The following is a 25,482-nucleotide window of genomic DNA, read 5'->3' as shown; positions in this document are numbered from 1 at the left end:
GGGGGTTTGGTAGGACAAGCTGAGATTACGAAGAGAAATATAAAGGAATTTTTAAAGAGACAGATTAAAGTCGATAAAAGGATAGTATATATAACTCCGGTCGATGGTCTTCATATCAGAAACTTTCTTTCTGCTGAAATAGTTGTTAGGGCCTTGGATTTTTGGAACTCATTTGGGTAGGAATAAGTGCATGATATAGGACGTGACTTATCTTGATAAACTACCTTCGTGGCATTCTTATAGAATGTGGTAATCTTTGTTGGTCCGAACAAGACTCTGCTCAACTTCCAGGTAGTTCAAAATCTTTTCCAAGACTTGCTTGTCCCCAGCCAGCGTACCGACTGATCCCTCCTCTGTCCATCCTTCTGTCCATCCACCGCCAAAGTCAATCAGCCAGAGATCATTATGATCATCAATGATAATGTTACTAGGCTTTCCATCCCCCCAAAAAACCCCGATTTTATGCAATTCATCGATCGTTTGACGTATTTGTGTCGCCCACTTCTCTCTCAATTCTCTAGGTACTTCAGCGGCTTTAACGTCTCTGAGACTCTTCCCGAAGCTGCTACTTGGAATCCATTCACGAACGAACCCAATAATGCTGCCATCAAGAGCATGTTTAACGTATCCCAACAATTTCGGAACTCTGATAGATTCCGAACCTGCATTACGGATGGTTTGCAGACTTGAAATTTCTCTTAATAGTGATGTAGTTTGGAATCCGCTCTCTTGGGCCTTACAGAGCATATCTTGCCCACTGATAACAACTCTAGCGACATTGCCGTGCCCAAGCAGCACCTTCGAGACGGGTATCTCCTGAGAGGAATACTGCGGGAGATCGTTGTCAACTTGAAATTCTAAACTGGCATTCGAAATTCGTTCAGGGGTGGCGACTTGTGTGACGGTGGGTTTACCGTTGACTGTCTTGAAACTGAGGCAGAACGTTTCAGGGTAAAGAAGCGAGTGTAAAATCTGTTGCTCGGAGGGCTTAGGTGCCAGCAATGGGGGTATCGTGGCGAAAAACTCTTTTCCGATATCGACTATTGCATCTATAACACCATAATTCACAGCTTCGTTGAATTCTTCGGAAGCCATATTCCGAGTGAGTTTATTGATGAGCTGGTCCTCCGCATGGACGCCATGGTAGCCTTTTTCGTAGCTCCCGGACGTGTCGGTAGAAACTAAAGATACCGAAACACGTTTGCCGTTGTAGTCAAAGTCGATGTCCGCAGCTTCGCCCCAACCAGTCTGGACCTCCACGATAGAAATCAACGGTTGTCGTTCTCCGTCAGGTGTATTCGACATTATCGTTTTATTGGGCTAAATTATAAAGAGTTTGGGAGCAGGAAAGGATTAAGCGTTTTCGGGTATATTTTGTTGATCTGCGCGTGGCTTGTGGATAGAAATGAACTACGCGTTGGGAGGCAGGCCTTTTTATACGTTTCTCTGCACCCAAACTCTAAGCGCTCAGCTACAAGCTGTCGTGCACAATGTTGTTAATTCTTGACAACCGCGCAGAAGAGATTTTGCGCAACCACAATTGGGCACCGTGTTGCGAGACACGGAAGCGAGACACCACACGAAACACACCAAGACTTGTATTTACAAAAAAAATGGCGTGACAGAAACGACGATAACTCCACCAAAACAAATCGTAAAAATTATAGTTCCACCGCATATACGCTTCCAGAACTCTAGAATACAACTTTTATATACAAAGTTTTTGATGTAACTGGGGCGGTTAGTGAATTTCTTGCAGCGTTGTTGAGTTAGGGATACAGCGTTGTAGGGTCAAGTCGGTACAAATACATATATCATATAGCGGAATGATGGTGAAATCGTTTGGAATTCGGATATGTTATAGATCTGGTATTTTTAAGCGTGTATCCGAGTCTGGGGACGTTTGGTTTAGCGGTTGTCGAGATATCGACGTCGTCGTGTCAGTAGGGGTGCTGGTGGTGGTTTTCTGGGTAAGAGTTTGGTTCGCGACCAAATTGTGACCGAACGGTACACAACTTGGTTCAAGACTGGGGCACCTGGTAACAAATCCAATTGGTTGGCAACCAAGCCTGCATCAAGCCTGCCCCACCAGATCAACGTCTCGCTTTAGGTGCTGTGTCTCGCAACACTTACGGGTCATATGAACCACCCCTAGTGTCACTTTATGTTTCTTGCGGATTACAACAGCCTCAACACAAAAACATCTTAATCAAAAGATTTTATTATTTTAAAACCCAGAACTACATGACTATAGGGTTGAGGTTGTAATCCGCAAGAAACATAAAGTGACACTAGGGATGGCTCATATGACCCCCCGTAACACTGGGCCTAACGTTAGCCGTTGTGCCTTTCCCTTGCATCCTGCAATACAAACGCATCAATCAATATGTACCAATTTCGTTGCAGAGCATGGTGAATATGACTGTGCCTCTGTAATGAACAGCGCCAAGACATATTAGTCAGACCAGCAATATGGCAGAGCTATAGTTTGGCAATGAACATGAATATTACCAGTTATATAATTATTCCGTCCTCTAGCGCTGTAGCAAGTTGTGCCGGACAACTAGTGAATCCAAGGAATCATGTGGCTTTGATTCGCAGCTTGTAATTACACCGGCGCAGCTGCTCATATGCACAGGCCATCATTAATGCATTGACCTCGCCCGCAATCACGCGTCTTTTCTTTGCCGCGCTAGCTGCTATCTTCGGCGTAATGTAGAGACTGATTCGATTGGAAAACCACGGAAAGCAACTCTCAGACAAAATGATAGGTGAATTGAGATAAAAATAGCTACTAGACTAAGGCCCAGGCGCTTAATTATAGCATGGCTTCTCTGATTCAGAAAGCGTGCGCCAAAATAACCAAGCCGCGATCTCCTACCTCGCGCTCAGTGATAAAATGAAATTGAAATGGCATATATAGAAATATACGGTATTTCTTGGGTATAAAGCCGACATAGATACTCCCTCTGTACGGCTAAAATCGAATCACCCAGGCATCCAAATCAATAAGCTCTCTTAACTGTCTTCTTAGGCTTCTTCCAACGTCTTTTTTACGTTGGTAATCTAATTAGATTCACTTTCGTTCTCAATCACTCAAAGAACCCAAATCCATTCTCCATCATGTGTCACAACCGTACCACCATTCACCGTTGTCTCCATCGCAGCTACGCTATATCCTATTGCGCCAACGCACCGATGGGACAAAATGGTACCAAAGCTATGTGCCAGTACCGCTCTACAACTATGAGCAATCAAGCTGGTACTCTTTGAGGGAGATCCAACTGTCCCTTAGTAGAGTTAATGGCTACTGGAGATGTTGTTTCTGCCACAGAGGCCCAAATCGAACCAGCCTATGCTTAGTAACCCGCGGCCCCTCGGCCGGCCTACTCGGTGACGGCGACGCATGTAAACATGCGGTGTGTATGGGTTGTACCTACTACACTGCGGAGTGAAGACTCGAAGTTGTCAGGCTCTCCTCCCTTGCCTTCGCAACAAACTTTTCGGCAATGCCTCCTAGTCATTTACAATTGGTTCTGGGGATATCGCGGATCGGTTAACATTAGTTCGAGGAGGGCTGCTGGGCAGTCGGAGTGTTGCGTGTTTGCCCCCGGGTTTGTCTTTCTTTTAATTTGTACTGATGTTTCTTGTTATGCGCTCTCTGTTCTAGTGAACCCTGCTTTTCTTGTTCCTTGGACCCTGCGTTTCTTGTTGTTTGAATTTTCTATTTCCATTGCTTGGTACTTGTGTTTCTTGTAGGCACTCTCTGTTCTTGTTATCTGCACCCTGTATTTCTCATGATACTCCTAAATATGGCAAAGCCAATTAGTTCCTAGCGCGCTTTGTTATTACTCCTACAAAACAAAACAAGTTAAACAAGAAGGTAACAATAGTCTCGATAAGCCTTGTGAATTTCTATAACTTATGATTACTAACTACAAAGCCTGTTTTGACTTTGATGCAACGAGGTTATAGCAGCATTGTTACACCTGGCCCAGGTCTCTATCTAGGAGTCCCAAGTCAACTAGCCCACTTGGCTGTCTGTTCCTCAGCTCAACTATTCAGAGCTCAATTATGTACGTTACGAATAGGTGAACCGTTTAGATAGGAAGTGTAACAACAATAGTAGGTGAGTAGTATTGTTTATTAAATTGACCGATAGAGATCTAAGAAAGACTTCCATCTGTCAAGGTGAAAGGTCTGAACTAAATACATGTTGAAGGTTCATATAAAATGGGGGATCTTCTAGGGCGCATGAGCGCATGTGCGATCAATGCGATCAACGATCAGACGTTGGTGATCGTATGGGCATCTGTGTCATACACGAACATACGATCATGTCACGTGTGCATATCCTGCATAACAAGCTGAACAAAACATGGAGGAGGCTATTTATGGCCAATACTAGAAACCCTTTGATCTTTTTCTTCCTTCTTTCCTTCCTTACCCGTCAGTACTAAGGAAATTACGCGATTGTTAACCACCAGCTCTTTGTCCAGCTCTTTATCTAGTAGCACATCCGCACCAAGGTCTTTTGATACGGAATCAACAGTGCTTTCATCTCCTTCGTCCATTGAATCCGTATCTGAAGTTCTCAGTATCAACTCTAATAGTATTAAAGTCTCTACACTGCCCTCTTCATACAAGTCACATAAACAAATTAGCTTCGTACAAGCTATTTTGCAAGTAATCGCTACTTGTTCACTTTAGATGGGTCTGTTCCCGGGCTATCTCAACAAGACTCTATTATAGCCAGATCTCCATAAAGCTCTTGATTCATGCGAGCGCGTATATGGAGCTGATGTGAACCGTCGTGTATTAGTATAATAGATACATATTTCTAATCAGAAAGCTCTGAAAATTTTACATAATTTAGAAACTACTAAAGAGAATAAAATTCTAAATTTTCAGAGCCTTTTAAGTATTATTCGAATTAATATTAATTTTCATATTCCAAAATTTTGCGTTTTTATGAAATATATTATTTACTACATCTCAACGCTACGCTGTATTTTGACTACTACCTCGTAACCCCCGTAGTCTATAGTATAATTTCTAGCATAATTATATGGTAAGGTAACATGGCAGCATGGCAGCATGGCAATATGGTAGTATGGTAGCATAGCAATATAGCAGCATTACTCGGCTCTATAGCATAGTTCTATGGCATAATTCTATGGTATAACGTAGTTCTATTTTATAACATAATTCTATTCTATAGCATAGTTCTATATAGCTTTATTTTATAGTATAATTCTATATGATTCTATTCTATAGTATGGCCTTTAGTATAAGTTTTGGTATAGATTCCGGCATAGGTTCCGGCAAAGGTTTCGGCACAGGCTCCAACATAAGTTCCAGCATTAATTCCGGCATAGGTTCCGGCATAGGTTCCAGCATTGGTTTTGGTATAGGTTCCGGTATAGGTTCCAGTATAGATTTTAGTATAGGTTCTGGCGTAAGTTCTGGCGTGGTCCCTGGTATAAGGGGGTTTTAGGATAGGGGTTCTGTTATAGCGATTTTAGCATGGGTTCTAGTATAGGTTCTAGCACTAGTTCCAGCATAAATTCTGGTACAGATTTTGGTATAGGTTCCGGCGTAGGTTCCGGCGTAGTCTCTGGCATAGGGGTTCTGGAATAGAGGTTCTGCTATAGCAATTCTAGCATAAGTTCCGATATAAATTCCAGCACTGGTTCCAGCATTAATTCCGGTAAAGGTTCTGGTATAGGTTCCAGCATAAATTCCAGCATTGATTCTGGCATAAGTTCCAGCATAGGTTCCAGCATAGATTCTGACATACTCGTGTGTTGCAGGTTATCAACGTGAACAACTTCAACGACAACCTCAGCCATACTACTACGAACGCCAAAACCCAGCGCTGCGCTGGGTTTTGAAAAAAAGAAAAAATATTACTAGGTCGATCGTTACCCGAAAGACTTTCGGACGACGTGACTATTTTATATTTAAACTTTGTGAATGCCAGTGTTTAGTAGTTATTTCTAAATTATTATAATTACTACTAGAACTATATAATCGAACAGAAATGACACTATCTTTATTATTATTAATAATAGTATAATGGATATTGGTATAGCGATGAAAAATACTTTAAGTGCTCTTTGTTATACTAGTTTCGAGTTTAAAAATCATAATATTTTAACTGAGTATCTAACAATCGAAGACGATACTCCCAGATGAACACACCTTTAATATTACACCTATAATTATATATTAGTCAGTTCTATTTAAGAAATAATATCGTTAAGTTTTATAAATAAAAATGATGCCTGGAACTGTTTGCTCACCGCTGTCTTGATCATTTTTCTTCGTCTCTTTGAGGATTTTGTTCCTAGTGGTTCCAATTATGCTAATGCATAATGTTACTAGTTAGATTGAAATATGGCCCCCGATACCCGCGACGATATAAAGCAAATCAAGGAAATTATAGGGTTTTCAGGCAACTCACAAGTCATTGGAATATGATAAAGATTGGATTTGGTCAGGCTCCGCTAGTGCGAACGTGCTCCTATATCTTGAATACTGGGTCTTGGTGTTACCTAGAGACCTGTGAGGGGCTAGAGCAGGGGCTGAGTTTAGAGCGCAGAGGCGTATTATGGCGTCCGGAAGTTCTCGACAACGAAGTATGACCCTCGCTACAACACTCATTTTGAATTCAATTCAATATGGCGGAGCGCGAACTTTCATATGAATAGGAGTGAGGATTTGTGTGCTATGATTGTCTTCAAATCCAAATATCCCATATCTAGTGTCTTTGAGAGAACAAACACGGAAACTCGCACCAGTACGCGGCTCGGATATATAAGCGGTTTGGGATTGAAACCGCAAGTATTTCGAAACAATTCTATGTAGGTGGTGTTCCTCGAATTTGATACATTTCAATTCACCTTTGATTAGCTTAAAGCTGGTTCTCTTAATAGATAGGAGCACCTTGCCCTCGATATTGTCGAAGAGTATTCCTTTGTAGGCCTGCCTACTTTGTCGAATAGGGCCAAGGTAATGTGGAAAGTGGTCCCGTTTGGTCAAAAAATCCCGCCCCGCGACAATTGGCTATTTGAAGCGGGAACAATCTTACGAAAATTATGGTATATATTTTTTCCTTGACATCAGTAGTATCTCGCTGGGAGAGCATTAGGACAAGAGCCGAATTGAATGTCTTGGGAACACATATGAATGGATTGGCGCTGTTTCGGGAAATGACGTCACAAATAAACGACCAAAGTATAACCTCACAGCTACCCTGATAAATCAACCTCCGATTAGGGCCTTTAGCATCATCGTGGTTCCTAGAAACTACTGGCGCTTTATTTCTTCCTATCTTGACTTAGCTGCGTTTATGGGCAGTTCTACCATTAGCAAAACTGAAGCATTTCCTTTTGCCGTGTTCTCTGAATTCAGATATATATCCAGAACTTTGAATAGAAATGGCAACCGCTGTCGCGTATTTTTGTTAAGCAGGACTAGAAGTTCGGTTAGCTTCGTTTCCAGACAAAGGAAACTGTGATATTTAGCCTTAACTTATAGCTTATACTATTATTGTTTATAGCTTATACTATTATTGTGGTGGAAATAGGCGGTCGCAGTGTTCTGTTGCATTTTTGTTCTTAACGCATCTTGGCATTCTTGTTCTATAAATCATGTTACTGACGTTCTTTCCACAAAACCTTTCCTTTGTCGAATAGCTTTCCCTTTGTCCAACGCATTCCCTTTGTTACCTATTCTAAGATCGCATCTTTGCCTTGTTATTTATATATATATATTATTATACTCAGTCTCTGAGGACTTTCTCTGCCTACACGTCCTATTCTCTGCATACTTCCTGCGTATAGTTGATGGGGCAGCTAGATTGCTGCTTGGTTCCCAGAGCCTACATGTTTACTTCCTCACATTATGTAAATCAACCTCAAGGAGGATTAGACGATCGTAGCTACACCATCGGGTCTTACAACACGGTAGATCGTTGTATATCTAGACGATCTGAATTTGGCGACACACTAATTCCTTGGACGTTCCCCACCTTAAAGTTCCCCACCATTGATCATGAGCTTCCGCTATTTATCGGGATGTTTCGTCTCATTTATCGGATCCACACCCTTTCAAGGACCTTATTCAGATACCAGCACACCAACCAATCCGTTCGCCGTAGTACATGCGACCGATGGCTGAGAAAAACCGGAAGCTTGTCACAATCAGTGGGGGTAATTGCGCCCACTGAATTGTTTAGCGATTTTTTTACTAATTTATGTTAGACTAATCAATAAATCCCGCAAGCTATAACGTATAGCTAAGTTGGGAAGGTTATTCTTCCTAAAAGAAGAACGGGTACGATTCTAAATGCTATATTCTAGATCACTACACCCCCACTTTTAGTGTTGTGGAGATATGCTTTTTCGTGTGATTATCAAAACGCTTTTAATATATCCTATCAATATTTGATGAAAATGAAAAGATGGGTCGTCTCCACTAAACGCGAAGTGCGCTAAAATACTAGAACCGGACTAAAGTTGGAGTTTAACTTGATAGGATTATCTGAGCCTTTTTTGGGGACTTGTCATGCTCGAGAAACTCGTTGCGGCCTCCTTTTTTATTATAACATAATTATAATTGGTCGAAATGACGCGCATTAGTCTGTGCTTCGTGGAGGCTGGTTTACGAGATCAGCCGGAACTATTTCCAAAATCCAGGAACACCATGGTACCAGCGCCAACAAAAAATAGCAACTTAACACCGGATTTGATGTGCTTGCTCGGATAAAACTACTTCTTCATTCCGGCTTGTAAATATACAGATCGCGATATCGGCTCCTTTAAAACACAATACTAAAGATATAAGACCTGTTGCAGCTGCACCTCACTCGTATTATGCTTATGCAGCGAAACACTTTCGGTAACTCACGGTATTCCAAATTACCCGCAATATCTAGCTTAGGACATATTAATATGACCAGCGTACCTACTGTTATATTAACCGGTGCAGGGCGAGGTATGGATACAGCTCAGACAGATATATATCCTTGCTTTTTCTGCAGACTTAAAACATTTGGCACGAAAAACATGAAACTAACACCAGTAACCTTACATGCGGAATATTGAAGGCATCGGACACGCTATTCTGCTTCATTTTCTCGGACTGCCAAATCCCCCTAACATTCTTGCTGTCTCCCGCAATATCAAGTCGCTTGAATCTCTGGCAAAATCTCATAAAAACCTCGAGGCCGTCTCTGTGGACTTCTCGCCCTCCTCAGAGGTAAAACCTAAAGCTGGGGCCGCAATTATAGGCCGTGCGATTTCTCGGTGGGGACGGATAGATTCGCTAATACTCAATCATGGCACTTTGGACCCCGTCGCTAAAGTCGAAGATGCGGATTTAGCAGGCTGGGAGACCGCCTTTCAAGTAAATTTCTTTTCTAATGTGGACTTGATCAAGAACGCTCTTCCCGAGTTACGAAAGGCAAACGGAAGAGTGGTGATGGTCAGCTCTGGGGCGGTCGAATTGGCCTTTGTAAGTCTCCTCACCCCTGTTTACTTGTGGGATCACAATGAGTGATACGCTTCTCTATTACTTTTGCTCTGCGGAAAGTTATTTTGACTAGTACTGATGGTCGGAATCATTGGAAAGACGGGTTGGGGTGCATATGGCTCTAGCAAAGCTGCATTGAACCATCTCAATATGACGCTGGCTCATGAGGAGCCGGCAATATCATCTATCGCCATCGCGCCAGGAATCGTGGATACAGATATGCAAAAGGCGTTGAGGGACGGCCACGGAAATGTCATGCCACACCAAGAGCAGTCTCTCTTCATAAGTCTGAAAGAAAGTGGCCAGGTTGTAAAGCCTGTAAGTTCTATTTCAATTCGCTATAGATTTGATCTAGGCAGTTCCGTGTATCTTGCAAGAGGCGAGAAATGAACACTGATGTTTTCACGTTGATATAGGGTGATGTTGGGACCGTTCTCGGAAACCTTTCACTCAACATGGAGAAAGGACTGAGTGGCAAATATTTGAAGTTCTTTAGTCGATCATTCACCATTTCTATGTTGTACAGGCTAACATGGTAATATAGTTGGGACGATAGTAGTCTCGTAGCTTATCGCGGGCCATAACCGACCATGCAAATATCTCCAAAACAAAGAGTTGCTTGATTGTGTCCGTTGGTGTTAGATATATAAAGTCGACTGGGATACTCAATTCGGGAATTCTGCTGCCATACTAGCTATTTTCGGAAAGCGTATGAGATAAAATGTTTGGGGCTTTACTGCCTAACGTAATCTTTATTAGATAAGAATATTAAAATTTGCCCGCAGATATTATCGTTGTACCTGGTATCAAGTATCTTTTGCATGTATATAGCATAAACGAAACAGACAGGCAGGTAATATATGTGGCCTCATCAACAGGTGAACAGGAACACTTGGTGAGCGAAACGTTTGGGAAAAGTAATCTCATCATAGGCGCCAATGCCAACGGCGGCGCAGACTTTAGCGGGTGCCGAATAAAGTAAAAACACACGTTTCGTATAAAGCAAGGGAACATATGCGGGTCTACATATATAGTATATCTAATCTCGATTATGCCTAGACTTTCCTACATGATGTAGAAATATCCCGCTACTATGGGCTCCGAACAGAGGGTACTGTGGCGTCAAATATGTGCTACAGCAACAAACCTGATCCGGCGAGTGTGCATTGATACGTGTGCCCTCGGATTATCCTATAATTTAAAACCGGTGCCACTTGATGCGCTACAGTTGGCTACAAGGCTGCCTTGAACTATGGGGGACCCAATTTGTGTATTCCGGTTACAAGTATTCAACATGCTAACTAGTTAAGGAAACAAAGTAAATTCATTACATAACACCTCTACAGGCTTCATGTGTCTGCAAATTTGTATCTCTAACTCGTACCACGACAAAAAGACTCTTTCATATTCCAGAAGACTCATATTCGCTAGCCCATATCGCTGGGCAGCTCTGTAACTGTGATAATCGTGCTTGGAACTTTGATTTGAGAGGCTTTGCGGCATAGATGTGTGTCTCGATTTAGCTGGGCGGCGTCTTCTAGCGGGCTTTCATAGACGGAGCTAGCAGCACTAAGTAATGCCACCAGACCAGCCTGCACCATGTCCTCGTGAATACCCACGCCCCAAACTATCTCCCGTTTGCCACCCTTTTTGGCGACTAGCGAACATTCGATGTACGCCGCAGCCTTCATATTATTGATACCCTCCGAGCCAACCGCCTGCTCCTTAAATTCGTTAACAGTTATATCTACCCCGAGTCCTTTAAGACAATTTACTAGACTCGAGATTACGCCGTTCCCCACTCCTTTAATAGGTGTCTCTACACCATTTAAAGCAATAATTCCCTCAAAATGCAGGCTATTTTGTTGTTCAGCCCCATTTGTTATAGGAAGTTTGTCATTGGAAGTCGCTCTGTCTGTCCTAATACGGTAATCCACCAGTCTGAATGGGGAATCGGGCCTTGGAAGATAAGCCTCTTCGAACAGCTTGACGATTTCTGCCGGCTGCAGCTCTCGATTTACTGTCTCGGTATGCTTTTGAACAATTTTGGAGAAGGCTTGTTGTAGTGGCTTTGGGATATCTAAATGCAAGTCTTGGAGAATTATCCACGATGCACCTCCCTTTCCACTTTGACTATTTACTCGGATTACGGCCTCGTAAGTCCGACCAATATCTTGGGAATCGAAAGGGAGATACGGCATCACCCAGTGATCGTCGTGTGCCAAGTTCTTGCGAGCTTGAAAGCCCTTCTTAATTGCATCTTGGTGGCTACCGGAGAAGGCACAGACTGCGAACTGGCCACCATACGGCTGCCTTGGATGAACAGGTATCTTGGTCAAGTCTTCTACCGTGCTGATTACTTTATTGATGTCGGAAAAATCGATACCAGGAGAGATGCCTAATGTAGATGGATGTTAGATAAGTGTTTTATAGATTCACAATCACAACCGACTACAAGATCCCGAGACTGAGAAATACCTTGAGTATAGAGGTTCAGAGCTAGAGTAACAAGGTCAACGTTCCCAGTTCGCTCCCCATTGCCAAATAAACAACCTTCCACGCGGTCTGCCCCAGCCATTTGTGCCAGCTCTGATGCAGCTACCGCGCAGCCACGATCATTATGAGGGTGGAGCGAAACGCAGACCTTCTCTCTTTCTGAAATGTGTCTGCAAAAATACTCGATCTGGTCGGCATATACATTCGGTGTTGAGAGTTCCACAGTTGCTGGTAAATTGAAAATAATCGGATTTGTCGTAGGCTCCCATGTTTCTTTAACCGCATTACAGAGTTTGATTGAGTATTCAAGTGACGTATCAGAGAAAGTCTCCGGAGTGAATTGATATTGCCACTCGGTTGCTCTGACGGCAGGATCTGGAGAATCCTTTGTCAAACTTCGGACATACTTTGTACATTCGACAGCGAGTGTCAAAGTTTCGTCCTCTGTCATGTTATTGAAGACTACCCGGCGGAAACACTCGCTAGTTGCCAAATATAAGTGGAATATAACTTTCTTCGCGCCATACAAGGCCTCGGCAGTCCGCTTGATGAGATCCTTGCGACAGGGCGAGATCACTTGGAGAACAACATCTTCTGGAACCAGGCCCGAGGTCTCGATTAGATGTCGTGTGAAATCGAAATCGATCTGTGACGCGGAAGGAAACGAGACCTCGATTTCCTTGTATCCGATCTCCACTAGCAAATTGAAGAAACGTAGCTTCTGCTCTCCATCCTGTAGTATGGTTTAGCTTGGGAGTCTAGTCAAAAGATCTAGACAGCTATCTTACGAGAGGATTAGCCAATGATTGGTTACCATCCCTGAGATCAGTATTCAGCCATCTGGGAACCTTCGTGATGGTCTTATCAGGCCATTCGCGGTCTGGCAAGCGGAGGGGCTTGAAAGGCTTGTACTTTCGCGAGGGATCTTTCAGCCTGGCAAACGAAAACCGAGATTAGAATAATCCGAGTATTAGTGTATTATAATAATGGGGCATAAACGGCGAGGAATGCACCATGTCCTGATCCAAGAGGTGGTGTGGCCACTTACATAGGCATTGTAGGAGAGTTCTAGTGTTAGCATCCAAGTAACTTACTTCTCTAGTAACTGCCGGGAAGATATCTTACTTTTCGACCTCACCGTCACCTCCTAAAGTTGTAGCTTTTATATTCGCACCCATCAACCACAGCTATCAACTTGTAATTGTGTTGAAGCTTGTTTTTGCTACCCAATCTAACCATATTCGATTGTCTCCATGTCGGGCGGACTTCCTATTTCCGGTCTGTATTTTTGCTAGGATTGCCTGGTTCACTAAATCTTGGCTCAATATAGCTTAAACCGACCCGGGACTGGTGCAAACTTTAAAAGTACTTTGTCTATAGGGAAAAAAAATAGAGCTTGTGGCAAAGTGGAAAGTATATGAATATAGTCATGTGGCCGTTCCGAGATCGACAATCTAGCTTTGCACCACCGCGCATCGTGAATCGTCCACTGTTGGCGGTTTGACCATAGCGATCGTTAGCTACGAGCTAGTAACCGTCGAATATAAGTGTTTGTGCTTTTTTCTATCATTACATTGCGCCTTGCATTAACATCATTTTGCTACATTCACATTGGCTAGTAATTAGAATAATTCCGAATAACCTTTGAGGGTGATGCCTCGCGGTATCTTCCCATCCTTTAGAAACTGCTTTCGTGCCATGAAGTTTGCCACCTCTTTATCACCGCACATGCCCATGGGAGAAAATACGAAAAATTATTCGAGCATATGGAATGCTTCAACATATATTACACTCTCGTTAACATGAACTTCGCAGGATGTACGATATAACAGCAAATAAATAAACAGTTTTGTTTCACTCCCGAACAATAGAACAAAAACAGAACTCCTGTGGTGCTACGATCGCGATATGCCCTGAGCTCAAACATGAAAGCCTTTTAAATTAATAACTGCTCAAATATTTAGCCTTAAGCTAAGTGTTTCACTAGTCGTGATTTGCGACACTAGTTACGATTCACATATACTATTACGATTTATATCATAATGTTAACACCGGAGCATCAACTACCGTTGATAGATAAGGCCTCTGCGGAGCAGTCGGACAAATAGTGCATGTAGTTGATCTACAATCAGGAAACAGGAATTTATCAACGATTTTGCAGATTTTTAATCCTTAATTAAACATATCCTCGCATTTTCGCACACTTTTGCCTATGCGACTATATTTAATTAATTTATTTATTTATATAAATCGGTAGCATATTCCTTCTTAATCCACAGATTTACAATATCAAGATCTATTAATTCTTTAATCTGTTTAGACGGTCATCTAAGTAAGACTATTGGCTATGCTTGGGCACTGAATTGTTGAAAGTAGAAATAACCAAACATATTTGTTCAAACAGCTAACTATAAATTAAAGAGCAATAAATTTCGGCGTCTTCTAAATCGCAAGATACATTCTCAAAGTCATAAACATTAATCAAAAGATGTGACAAGAATATGGATACAAAATACAGCTATTACAATTTGCTGCCTTCGCAAATTATAATAGCATTGCTGCATATTTTAGCGAAATAAATTTATATCTAGAGTATCTGGTCCCGCGAAATTCATTTACAGGTATTGTACTCCATTATCGCTTTTTAAATCTATAAAACTTGAATATATTAGTTTAGGAATCATGTATTTACCATATAACTATTTTCTTGTTTTTTTGAACAGGCAGCGGAGATATTATATCGCATATAAAGGCCTCAAAAAGCCAATCCGATATAAACACCACACTATTGCGATATTGTACAAGTACATTAGGACTTTAGATAATCTACAGTGTAGTTCTAGAAAAGCAACATATGTATAAATATATTACTAGGTGAACTTAAACCTGACAGACTGTACTTTAGCTTAACTCTGAAACTGACGAGAACGACGTTATATCAAATATAGCTTAGTTATAAGTCGAAGATGTGTTAATTTGTCTCCTTAATAACACATAACTGTTCATACTGCCCTAAGATAAGAATACAGCAACAAGACCCAACAACATCAAGTGTCCTAGCCTCAAGTAAATCGATAGCCATCAAAATCAAACCTTGCTGGCCGGTTCCAACTGGGTGAGGAAAGATAGAAAAGTTTGAGCAGTTATAGCATAGTCTAGTTCGTAGATATATCTTTATTAACAAAATATCGGCAGTATGCGCTAGCCTTTTTAAGATCTGGGATTCAAGTGGCGAGGATTCTAAATATTCCCCTGATAAAGGTGCCTTGAGGGGATTTACCTTATTACATGTATATAAACGAGTATTTCTTCCAAAACCCGAGATCAATTAATAGGCCGGCTATGATCTAAATAAATATTATAGCAGGACAAAGAAGGGCCTTAGGAAGGGTACTATAAAATATATTGTTTATATGTAATATTTTTGATTCTTAAAATAAGACTAGTTAGTGTTGACTTAATATAGGACTGGCTTATGAATTAAAAACTAAATATTAGGAGGTAAAAGTCAGATTTAAGTGGTTCTATACATAGTAGAATATTGGCCTCGAGGCTAGTAACAGCTAGTAAGGCGTTCTGGAGTAGCCCTGGAATTCTACCATATCAGGTTGAAGTTTGGGAGAATATCGTTATGTGTTTTAGCCTTGTAACCACATATATTGCACCTTATACTGCCAGAAACGGTAATATCGGAATATATATTCTTTTTTAATTAGGATAAAGTACTAAGACATTTATTCAACACACCAATCATGGGCGGAATCGCACAAGTTTACGATTTCTAAAATCCTTAACCAGTGTGTTTGCATTCTTTCGCAGATGTTCGCGCACATGCGACCACCTTCGCTTATATCTACTTTCGCTCAAATCCCAATCTGGATCTTCGCATATTTTCGCAGTCCGCGATATTGAGTTCCTTAACTTCTCGATGTTGTTGAATCTGGGTTGTGCATGAATATAAAGTATAGCGCACATGTGCATTGAAACTAGGAAAATAGAACATGTTCGTTTCGCTGGGTAGATACAAGCGCTGAACGATGACAAGTTCGGCGTTTTATTAATTGCCCATGCATTCACTAAGTTTTAAGAATGATTATCGCAATGTAGTCACGGAGATACGACCCAATATCGTTATTATCTATGACCTTGAGTGTTATAAATATTATTGTATATTCCTCGAACTGAAGTACGTTTTTTTTACTGAAATACACCCCAACGAATGGGACCGACACTTCTTTAATCAGGCGGATCTACTAGACTTTATTCTAATTACCACTAATCTTTTATTTAAATTTGAAGTTCAAGAGTACTGATTTTCTTGTCAATATAAATAATATTACACTATAGTATATATGTTTTTCGTTTTACAAAGGAGCTTCGATCTCATGACATCCGCGGCCTTTATAAAGAGTCGATTAAATATTATTGCGAATCACTCCTGCTATGTGTAAGATAGCTAGACAATTTCCTATCTAAATGAAAATATAGGTATTATATGTCGCATAAAATTTATGAAAATGTTTCTAAGTAGTCCGACTATTATATAGAAATAGAATCTACTAGCGCGAGTATTTGGAGTAATAACCCTAACGACCGGAATATTGAATTTATGTAATATACATATCCTATGCCTTTAATTTATCATAACGCTATGGTCAATGCTAATGTACTATAAAATTCTTTTTCTAGGGAGGGTCATAAATGACGCCGAACTCTAAATCGCGACTCCCAGCTCAAATAGGTAAATTGTATGACATCACGGTTAACTTTATGTTGCCCGGGCTCCGAGACTACGCTATACAGTCCATCTTTAATCGATGGGACTGGTCCTAGCTAGAAATATCTTAACCTTATCCCGCTTAGAATATTGGATATTAGATCCATAATTAAAACTGTTGGTAAACTTCAATTTCGATTAATTTTGATACTTACGCTACAGGCAAGTCCACAACACAGACTGTTCACAGCTCGCAGGCAAATTCACAACTCGCAAGCAGGTTCATATTTAGCTTACTTTTGGTGTATATGGTAGGGGTTCTGATTTGGTTTCTGCGTCGGTGTCTTGATCTTTGTGAGAGCGTTTTATGGGGCAGAATGGACCTAGCATCATTTTATTTTCATTACCAGAGTTTAGCTTTTGATTATCGTTTTTGGATCCATGGAGGCTTTGTTATTATTTAGCGATTCTTGGTTCCCCTTGTGCTTCCCTTTTGCTGGAGTTAGATCTCGTGGCGAGATGGCTGCGTCGCCGTCCTCCAGTTGTGATTTAGATTGGGTAAACTGGGAACTGATTAGTAGCAGTATCTAAATTGAGAACGGGGTAAGAGGACTTAAAGTAATATTACAGAACCAAGTCGAAAGGGTCCTAGTTTATAGTAGATCCAATGCTCTCCCCATTTAAACAAGGGCGCTGTGCAAAAAGGAAAAATAAAATTCCTCGCATTGATTTTATGGTAGAGTTTATTAGCAACTAGATTGTGATTTGGGGTCGAGGTCCCGCATAATTAAGGTTTAGTATTTGTGGGTTATGTACACCAACGATACTCTCCGCTTAGTATCCAACATTCCTTTCTCGGGAGCTCTTTGCGCTGATATGACATATTATTAGTCAATGCTCTCTCTTTCAACGCCCCCGCACGCCTGTTGTCGGGCGAACTTCCCGAGCCGAGGAGGGAGACTAAAACTGTGTTTCAAGACTTGTACTAAGCAGTCGTTGTGGTGATCTAGAAGAAGCTAGCTGAAGTGGAGATGTTGTCTCGGTGGAGATGATGGATCCTAACCGCTTAGGGTTTCTCGATCACCACAACCAAATGGCGCCAACCGCCACAAAAGTCCAAAATCGATTGTTTCTGAATTGAACTTGGGGTGTGTCAACCGGCCTCCTTCACTTTGGCTTCCAATAGAAATTCTAGATTCCTACACGTTTCCGATAAAAAGAGAGATCTCCGCCATCCAAGACGGCGACTTTGATCTTTCAATAGGAAAGAAAATTATACTATCACCGCATTTACATTCATTGTGAAAAAACCGCAACTTTATTGTCTTCAAACTGTCACAGACGGTATATCCTGCGCCATAATCCTCTACAGGATTTCCCTGTGACAGAAAATACCACACAACTCATGCTTCAATTAAGGAGGTTATTTATCAATAATAATACTAAAGTGGTTCAACAACATGAATAAAACTACAGCTGTGCTTGAAAGAATTTTGCATCTAGCCATCGCACTTGGTGGTAAAGCCCTAGCCGCGAAAATTGAAATTAGAAATGCTTTCCTAAATTATGCCTTAGTACTTACGTGGATGAATCTCAAAATTCAACGGAATCAATTCTTCTTACACTTCTGCTCAAAGATATGGCTATATGTATGTCGTCCGTATATTATTCGCTATTTTAATAAGATAAAGCACCGCTTCAGTCTCCTCTCCACTCATCGAGCTGCCATCATTAGCTTCAGAGTTCTCCGGGAAACACGGATTATCCCTATCGTTTAAAATTTAAAATGACGACGGTCAACGCGCCGCATTTAGCTTATGATAGAATTTGACATGTCTAGTTTATGAAGCAAGTATAACCAGAAATCTAAAATGATATAAAAGCTCTCCTGTTACATAAACGCCTCTAGAGGCTGGAACCAGATATAGATAACCACATATGGCCCACAATGCTGGCGCCACAATGCGTACTCGACTGTTGATGAATTATGATTTTTACGATGAAGTCAACTTAAGAAATTTATATGTACAATGTATCTTGTACCTTCCAGTCAGGGTCTACACTAACAAGAGTTTGGAATCATTCGACAAGGTTAAAAGTGTCAGTGCGTATGAGGGAGTTGGAGTGAGAGAATAGAGATGAGTGGGAGAAGAAGTCGGTGGTTGTGTCGATTAATTTGAAAGGGAAGAGGGTCGAGAAGCAGATGAGGAGAATGCTGAGGGGGCGAAGGAAGTAGTACTAATAGTGGCGAGTACTAGTGGTAGGATATTTTCGAGGAACCCGTCGCTGGTGAGGGGTCTGATAAAATCGGTATGGAAGCGGGGTGAGGCGTCGAGAATGTGAGCAGGAATGTAGCAGAGCCAGATGAGCAGTTTGGTGAGTGGGAAAGGTGTTGAAAAGTGGATGGAGGAGGGTGTAGAATGATATGATGGATAATGAAGCCCTGATGCTAGATGGATGACGGTTGGGAGAGGAGGCAACAGGAATGGAGAAGAGTACAGAGCCTGCTTGTGGTTGACCGAAGCCTTACTGGGGAGAGTTTTGCTTACCGCTGAAGCATTTCGGTGCAACTGCGGTTGCGCCGCTTATTCCTGTACATTTTACCGTGAGATGGATTATTCAGCATATACAAATATTAAGTTCTGAAATTGGGTCGGTCTCGCAAGCCAGCCAGACTTCTACAAAGTTGATCTGTGTCAATACTTTAGTCTCCTAAATACATCATGAAATATCAAGTAGAGCACCCCAATAATTCTCAGGATCCCGCTTCTTCTTAATTTTCATCAATTTCTCAACCTTCTCTCTATCTCCAAATATGTTTTCAAGAGGCTCGTCGAATCCGGCGCATGCTCCGTAGCAGCGTGGTTTTTGTGGGTTGCCGCATTTTTGGACCCAGATATCCCGGACACTCTGAGCAAAGGCCTGTGCTTTGATGTCGAGCGTCTCATCTTTATATATCGGGAAACAGACACTAGATACAAAAATCGTCTGTGAGTAAACCGTACGAAGATATTTGAGGAACAGTACCAACTGTTTTGGGGAAGGAAACTTACACTTCATATGCGATCCCTCGATGTGAATGCGGAAAAACGGTAGCATCATCCGGAATAGACAACGTCTTCGCCTTTGAGAACCGTTCGATTAAAATAGCTGACCCCTCGGCACCCTCATTCTTCGTAAATTCAATTCACAAGTCCCAAACCTCCAGGAAAGCGGCTGGATCGAGCCTTTCAATTCCCATTCCAAGACTAGGCTTTCTACCGCCCATCCTGCAGAAGGGATCATTTCCTTCATTCAACTTATTGGCGGGAAGCATCGCTGCCTTTTTTACAGCGGGCTTAAGACTCGGATCAAGAAGCCGTTCCCATGCCTTCTCTGCTTTAGTTTCAGGCCCGTAGTACCAAGGCGTCACTATCAGTGACGGAAGTCCGGTCGGCGGAAGACAGGCAAACGAACACAGAAGACTCATATTCTCCTCCATCTGCGTCTTCTCGATAGCTTCTAAGATTCTCTCAATCTTTGAAACACCAGGATTAATAAATATCATAGTACAATTCCATGATAAACCGTCATTCGATTGGGGGTATGCCTTGATAGTGGCTTGCGTCACGATACCGAAGGATGAACCGGCGCCACAGATGGCCCACCAGAGTTCTGGGTCTGTGGTCCCATTGACGTTCTGGTAAAGTTCGCCGGTAGCGTCCACAAGATTGATAGAGAGGAGATTATCGATTCCGAGGCCGTATTTTCCGGTGTAGCGACCGGTACCACCATGTAGAAGAGTTCCAAGGACGCCAACTGTGTTGCAAACGCCAGTTGCTGTTCACCAAATTCATGATGAATTATAATATCAGCATTGCATTCCCAGATAATAACAATCTGCTTAATTCGACTTCGAATGGACCACTCCGTAGACTTTACAATCCCAATTAAATGGAATCGCCGACGTCTCATAGAATATTATATGGGAATACCCACCAACTTCGAGTTTCTTGGCCGTAACTGCCTCGACCAGCTCACCGATGATTGTGCCGCCGCCCAATGTCACGGTTTGAGTAGTTTCGTCGATTGAAATATTATTCAAGGTTCTCATACAGATGATCGCATCGATACTTTTATGATTCCTGATTCGCCAATTGTGTCCACCGCTTTGACCGAAGCATTTTAATCCTTTCTCGCGGCAGTATTTTACCTAAATATAGACCTCACTTGATTAACAGACCAATCTCTGATTTCTCCATTTTCTAACTACAGGTGATCTCATGAGTCAGAAACTTGAGGGAAGCAAAACTTACGGCTTCAACAACATCGTTTTCAGAACGAGGAAACACAGTCATAAGAGGATTTGGTGCGGAGGATTCGTCATATCTAGTGACTTTCTCCTCCCTTCCTACAACCTTGGTGTTTTCTGAGAGACGTTGCTTCAGCTCACTGGAATAAATTTCGAAATTCTCCATCTTTAATGGTGCAAGAGTGTCTTTCTCTAGAGGTGTAGAATCTAATTTTAACTGAGGAGGAAGAGGAAATTGTTTGGTTGCACATGATTTAGCAATTTAAATGATAGCTCGCGGTTGACAGTAATTATATATGTTCTATTGAATTTGCAAGCCATGGTGGACAGCGAGACTGAATTTCATAGTGCGGACGAAGTGTTTGAAGCTATTCCGCTAGAATCACCACGTCACCGACCCGGTAATTGGATCCTTTGCTCACCACTCATTTAGAAGTGGAGTCTCGTACCGACCTTGGACGGAAAACATTAGAAATAGTTTCACGAAGTCCACATGACAGACTCCAGGCTAAGGGAAAGTGTAACCCCGGCAAGGAGTATTAGTAGCTCTATATAAGCGGAATCCCCAGAAGTAACTTCGTTCGATCCAGGAGACGATTGACCGTAGTAGACAGTATTGAGGTGAATTCCTCGCATGTACACTAAAAAAGTGATACATATACCCAAAATGTAGGGCATTCTTCAGGGGTCGGGATTGCCACCCGGCACGCATACTTTATCTAGTTAGTAATAAGTGGCAGGTACAATTATTTTTAATATCATAATTCTTCAGTAGTTGAGACATTTTGTCAGTAATTATATAGAGTATTATCTTTGAGCTAATACTGCAGATCATTTATAGTCAACCTCAAACAGCACGCCTCTTTTGTAAACTGGCGGTGGTAATCAGCAGCACTAACCTCTATCATACATTTGGGTACAGCATGTCGCCGACTGCCTCCATGCCGCAATCTTTCAAGCTAGTATCTTTACCGTGTTCCCTGTGGATTTAGAGATCTAGAGTCAATACTTTGCATTTCTGTGGCGGGAATCTCGACTAGATCTCCGTTATACGTATGGGCCACTGTCATCCCTTAGGAGAAACGGTTTGTAAGCTCTTGCAGTGCGAGTCAATCGCGTTGATTCCTTTGGATTTTGGATTTTATATCAATTAAATGTGATATTAACGGCCACGTCCACCGGATCAAAGGCTGCAAACATTCCATCAGAAGGTTTTAAAATACGATTACATACACGGGTCCACCATGAACTCCAAAGTGGAGTGAGCATGTAGATGATCGTGATCAAACCCCCAAAGCATACAGTCTCTGGTCTCTTTCTTTCCTCAAAATTCTGTCAAGCACAATGGTAGTCCCGTTCGTGCTGCTCGACCACTTTTCCATCATCAATGATGATATAATCATCCCCAACTGAAAGAAAAATACTTGCAGCATCGGCGAAGACACCTGCATCTGGGAGTAAAGTCCTCTGATAGAAGTCATCCAAGATGGCATCAGTGAAGTCCTTCAACTCACGGACGTAGAAGTCTTCGATGGCATCGAATGTCGACAGAGGCCACGTAGGCAGAGTAGTTGCCAGATATTGCATGCCGTCCTTGTTTATGTGCTTCTATTATTTATACTTAGGATATGCGAGAGGAGCACAAGTGGTGTTCGGAACTGTATAGTCAGGAGTTAGAACTTACCTGCGTGCATTTGAGAATTCCATACTTCTTCATCCAGTCAATGCACAACGGGCCATGGATATGGGTCCAGTACTCGTTGAATTTCTCATCGGACATGTTGGGGTTTTTCTTGAATAGCATAGTGACACGGACAAATTTTTCGGTGTTCATTTTGATACGAGTATTTGAAGATAAGGGATACGTTTTTTTCGCGCGAATGTATAAAAATGGATAGGGCGTATGGTTTCGTCTTCGAATTTCTGAAAAATTTAAGGTGGCTACGTCGAAGAGCAAGGATCGCACATTTATCTTGGAGGGGCCCGAGGCAATAACCATGCGTCCTTAATGTACTCATCGACTAACAATGCCATATCACTTTTAAAGTTTATTCAGGTATGGAAGGATGCGTGGAGGTTATCGGGCCACTAATCCAAAGAAATCCTACCTACACAACCTCGTTTGGAGTTCGAAATATTTTAAATCTAGACCTAGGTCTTAGCGTTGTTAGGCTGTGCTATGAAGAGGTGGGGCGCCAGCCAATTACTACACATTTTTATTGCTGTTTCGACAAAAGACCCAGTCAGATATTTCATGGTTAGCAGGCTGCACTATCAAGAATATAGATCATATTATAAAGCTATCTTTGAACCATTCCAAATTGAGTTTCCCACATGTACGAACTCAGTAAAAATAGCCTCAACGTACTAAAATACAAAAGTAAATACAGATGTAGAACTAAAATTTGATCAGCGCGCGAAGCTTCAATCTTTGCATTTTAAATGATATGTTTGCTTAAATTCGGCGATAGACTATAAAACGAGGTGAATATAATTAGCAAGTACGTGAGTGACAAAATAAAGTTTCTATTTAATATACTAATATAAATTAAATTACAGGTACCAGCTACTTCCGAGGGGTATCCAGCTTGAAAGCTAGGCGGCGGCGTGGTGTCGCTGGCATAGTGGTGGTGGCGGTGATGGTGGTGATAATGAACGTATGCAAGTATCTAGTACTGTTGTGAGTTATTTTTTAGATATGTTGTTTGAAAACTTTATTTTGTCACCCGCGTAGCAAGCTGCACTGTTAAGAATGTAGATTATATAATAAAGCTATCTCTGAACTATTCTAAATTGAGTTTCTTGCGCGTACTAATTTAGTAAAAATAGCCCCAAAGTACCAAAATACAAAAGTATATACAGATGTAGAACTAGAATTTGATAAGCGCACGAAGCTTCAATCTTTGCTTTTAATGATATGTTTGCTTAAACCCGGTGACAGACTATAAAAGGAGGTAAATATAGGGCCTTAAATTCGCTATTAGTTCTAAATTGGAATAGTATTACTAATTCATCACAAAATAAATCACAAAAAAAGTTTATTTTGTCTTAAGTCTCCTGTGATATATGATTTTGTGATACATTTTGTCGTGATCCAATTTGGGGCAAAATAGTGGAGTTAACTAGAACTTTGTATACAAAGTAAGTATTTAGAGTTTAGTCGCCAATTTATCCTAAATATCTGAACTCGACATTCCTCCAGAAAGTTCTCTGACACAGTTAAAGCAAGCGCCAAGTTTCCGTATATCGCTCTGCTGAGCCGAATTCGTAGCCCGTATGGTTGACACACTACAGTGCTGGAATGATCGAGGCTCACCATGCTCTTATATCTACGGAACCGTAATAAAATGCTGAGAAGTATGTAGGAGACCCTCAGTAGTTAGAAGTATATAAGACGTATCAACAGCCACTATATCTCCAACTCCAATACTCGCCGTCTACAACCTACACTGTTTGTCATACACATGATAATCCTCACTCCATATATACCTTCGTCTTGACAAGAACTATCTCATTCTATTATAATCTTTCCCAGCGTATTGAAGTGCAGCCATGCCAGTTATCCAACGGGCTGACCCCTTAAATCCTTTTCTTCCGAGCTGTGGAATGATATCCCTGTTTCTACATCAGGTAGAAGAATCCCCGTCCCAATTGGCCTTCGTCGATGCTACCGGAAATGTTGCTGTCACATACTCAAAGCTCCTCGGGAAGGTGAAAAATCTCGCCTATGAGCTTCGTAAACGCACAATTCCATTCGAATCACCCATTGCGATATTGACCGCCAAAGGTCTCGATCAAGTCGTTGCCCAACTGGCTGTGATTTTCGTGGGGGGTACTTGCGTACCTTTGGACCCATCTATCTCCGACGAACAGATTCAAGTCAGGTTGGACGATGCCCAACCAGTGTACTTGATCACTGATGTAGAAAACCAACATCGCCAGCTTGGCGAGGTTCCGAAAGTCAGTATCGCCCACGAACGTCTTAATTGGCCTTCAGTTGGAGGCAAGGAGTGTGCCTTAACTTTAATATATCCGGAGACCTGCTCGCACATCTTTTATATTTTTAGAATAACGGGCAAGTTGAAAGGAGTTTAGATTTTAACTCGAGATTTCTACCGTATTTGGCAGTGGGCTAAGATGAGACTTTATGATATTATCGACTATATTACTAACTCTATCTTTGACATTTCAACGATAGACATATGGACCGCTTTAATGAGTGATGTTATTATAGTTCATTTTAGTAAGGATATCTTAAGTAGTCTGTTTACTTTTTTAAAAGCTTTAAAACAATTACGCGTTAGTTGGATGGTTATTATTACTGATCTCTTTAATATTGTGGCGTTTATATGTTCAGACGTATTTTCATCCGTAGACATTTTTGTTACTGAGGGAGAAGTAGTCAATAACGTGATAATAAAGTTAATACTAAAGAATGGTT

The 25,482-nt window shown here is 41.5% G+C and overlaps 6 protein-coding genes across 6 annotated transcripts; 2 read left to right on the top strand and 4 right to left on the bottom strand.

Annotated features, from left to right (window-relative positions):
- Nucleotides 1-237: 237 nt before the first annotated feature.
- On the bottom strand, nt 238-1,305 carry DFL_001414 (uncharacterized protein; the record flags this gene model as incomplete). The annotated part of the gene is made up of 1 exon (XM_067630031.1): nt 238-1,305. One exon carries the CDS (start codon nt 1,303-1,305, stop codon nt 238-240), a length of 1,068 nt encoding a protein of 355 aa, XP_067495993.1.
- A 7,791-nt stretch (nt 1,306-9,096) lies between these two features.
- Nucleotides 9,097-10,076, top strand: DFL_001413 (uncharacterized protein; the record flags this gene model as incomplete). Its single annotated transcript, XM_067630030.1, has 3 exons — nt 9,097-9,519; nt 9,637-9,855; nt 9,954-10,076. The coding sequence occupies 3 exons, from the start codon at nt 9,097-9,099 to the stop codon at nt 10,074-10,076; spliced, it is 765 nt and encodes a 254-aa protein (XP_067495992.1).
- An 888-nt stretch (nt 10,077-10,964) lies between these two features.
- On the bottom strand, nt 10,965-13,089 carry DFL_001412 (uncharacterized protein; the record flags this gene model as incomplete). The annotated part of the gene is made up of 4 exons (XM_067630029.1): nt 10,965-11,935; nt 12,016-12,766; nt 12,822-12,966; nt 13,082-13,089. 4 exons carry the CDS (start codon nt 13,087-13,089, stop codon nt 10,965-10,967), a joined length of 1,875 nt encoding a protein of 624 aa, XP_067495991.1.
- Nucleotides 13,090-19,471: 6,382 nt separating this feature from the next.
- Nucleotides 19,472-21,207, bottom strand: DFL_001411 (uncharacterized protein; the record flags this gene model as incomplete). Its single annotated transcript, XM_067630028.1, has 5 exons — nt 19,472-19,721; nt 19,804-19,874; nt 19,953-20,569; nt 20,729-20,942; nt 21,046-21,207. 5 exons carry the CDS (start codon nt 21,205-21,207, stop codon nt 19,472-19,474), a joined length of 1,314 nt encoding a protein of 437 aa, XP_067495990.1.
- Nucleotides 21,208-22,376: 1,169 nt separating this feature from the next.
- On the bottom strand, nt 22,377-22,875 carry DFL_001410 (uncharacterized protein; the record flags this gene model as incomplete). Its single annotated transcript, XM_067630027.1, has 2 exons — nt 22,377-22,649; nt 22,726-22,875. 2 exons carry the CDS (start codon nt 22,873-22,875, stop codon nt 22,377-22,379), a joined length of 423 nt encoding a protein of 140 aa, XP_067495989.1.
- Nucleotides 22,876-24,647: 1,772 nt separating this feature from the next.
- On the top strand, nt 24,648-25,136 carry DFL_001409 (uncharacterized protein; the record flags this gene model as incomplete). Its single annotated transcript, XM_067630025.1, has 1 exon — nt 24,648-25,136. The coding sequence occupies one exon, from the start codon at nt 24,648-24,650 to the stop codon at nt 25,134-25,136; it is 489 nt and encodes a 162-aa protein (XP_067495988.1).
- Between the last annotated feature and the right edge of the window lie 346 nt (nt 25,137-25,482).

The sequence above is a fragment of the Arthrobotrys flagrans genome (assembly GCF_004000055.1).
Source record: "Arthrobotrys flagrans strain CBS H-5679 chromosome Unknown unitig_15, whole genome shotgun sequence".
In the NCBI taxonomy this organism is placed as follows: Eukaryota; Fungi; Ascomycota; class Orbiliomycetes; order Orbiliales; family Orbiliaceae; genus Arthrobotrys; species Arthrobotrys flagrans.
The sequence above is the reverse complement of the archived record's forward strand: the minus strand, read 5'-3'. Positions and strand labels throughout refer to the sequence as shown.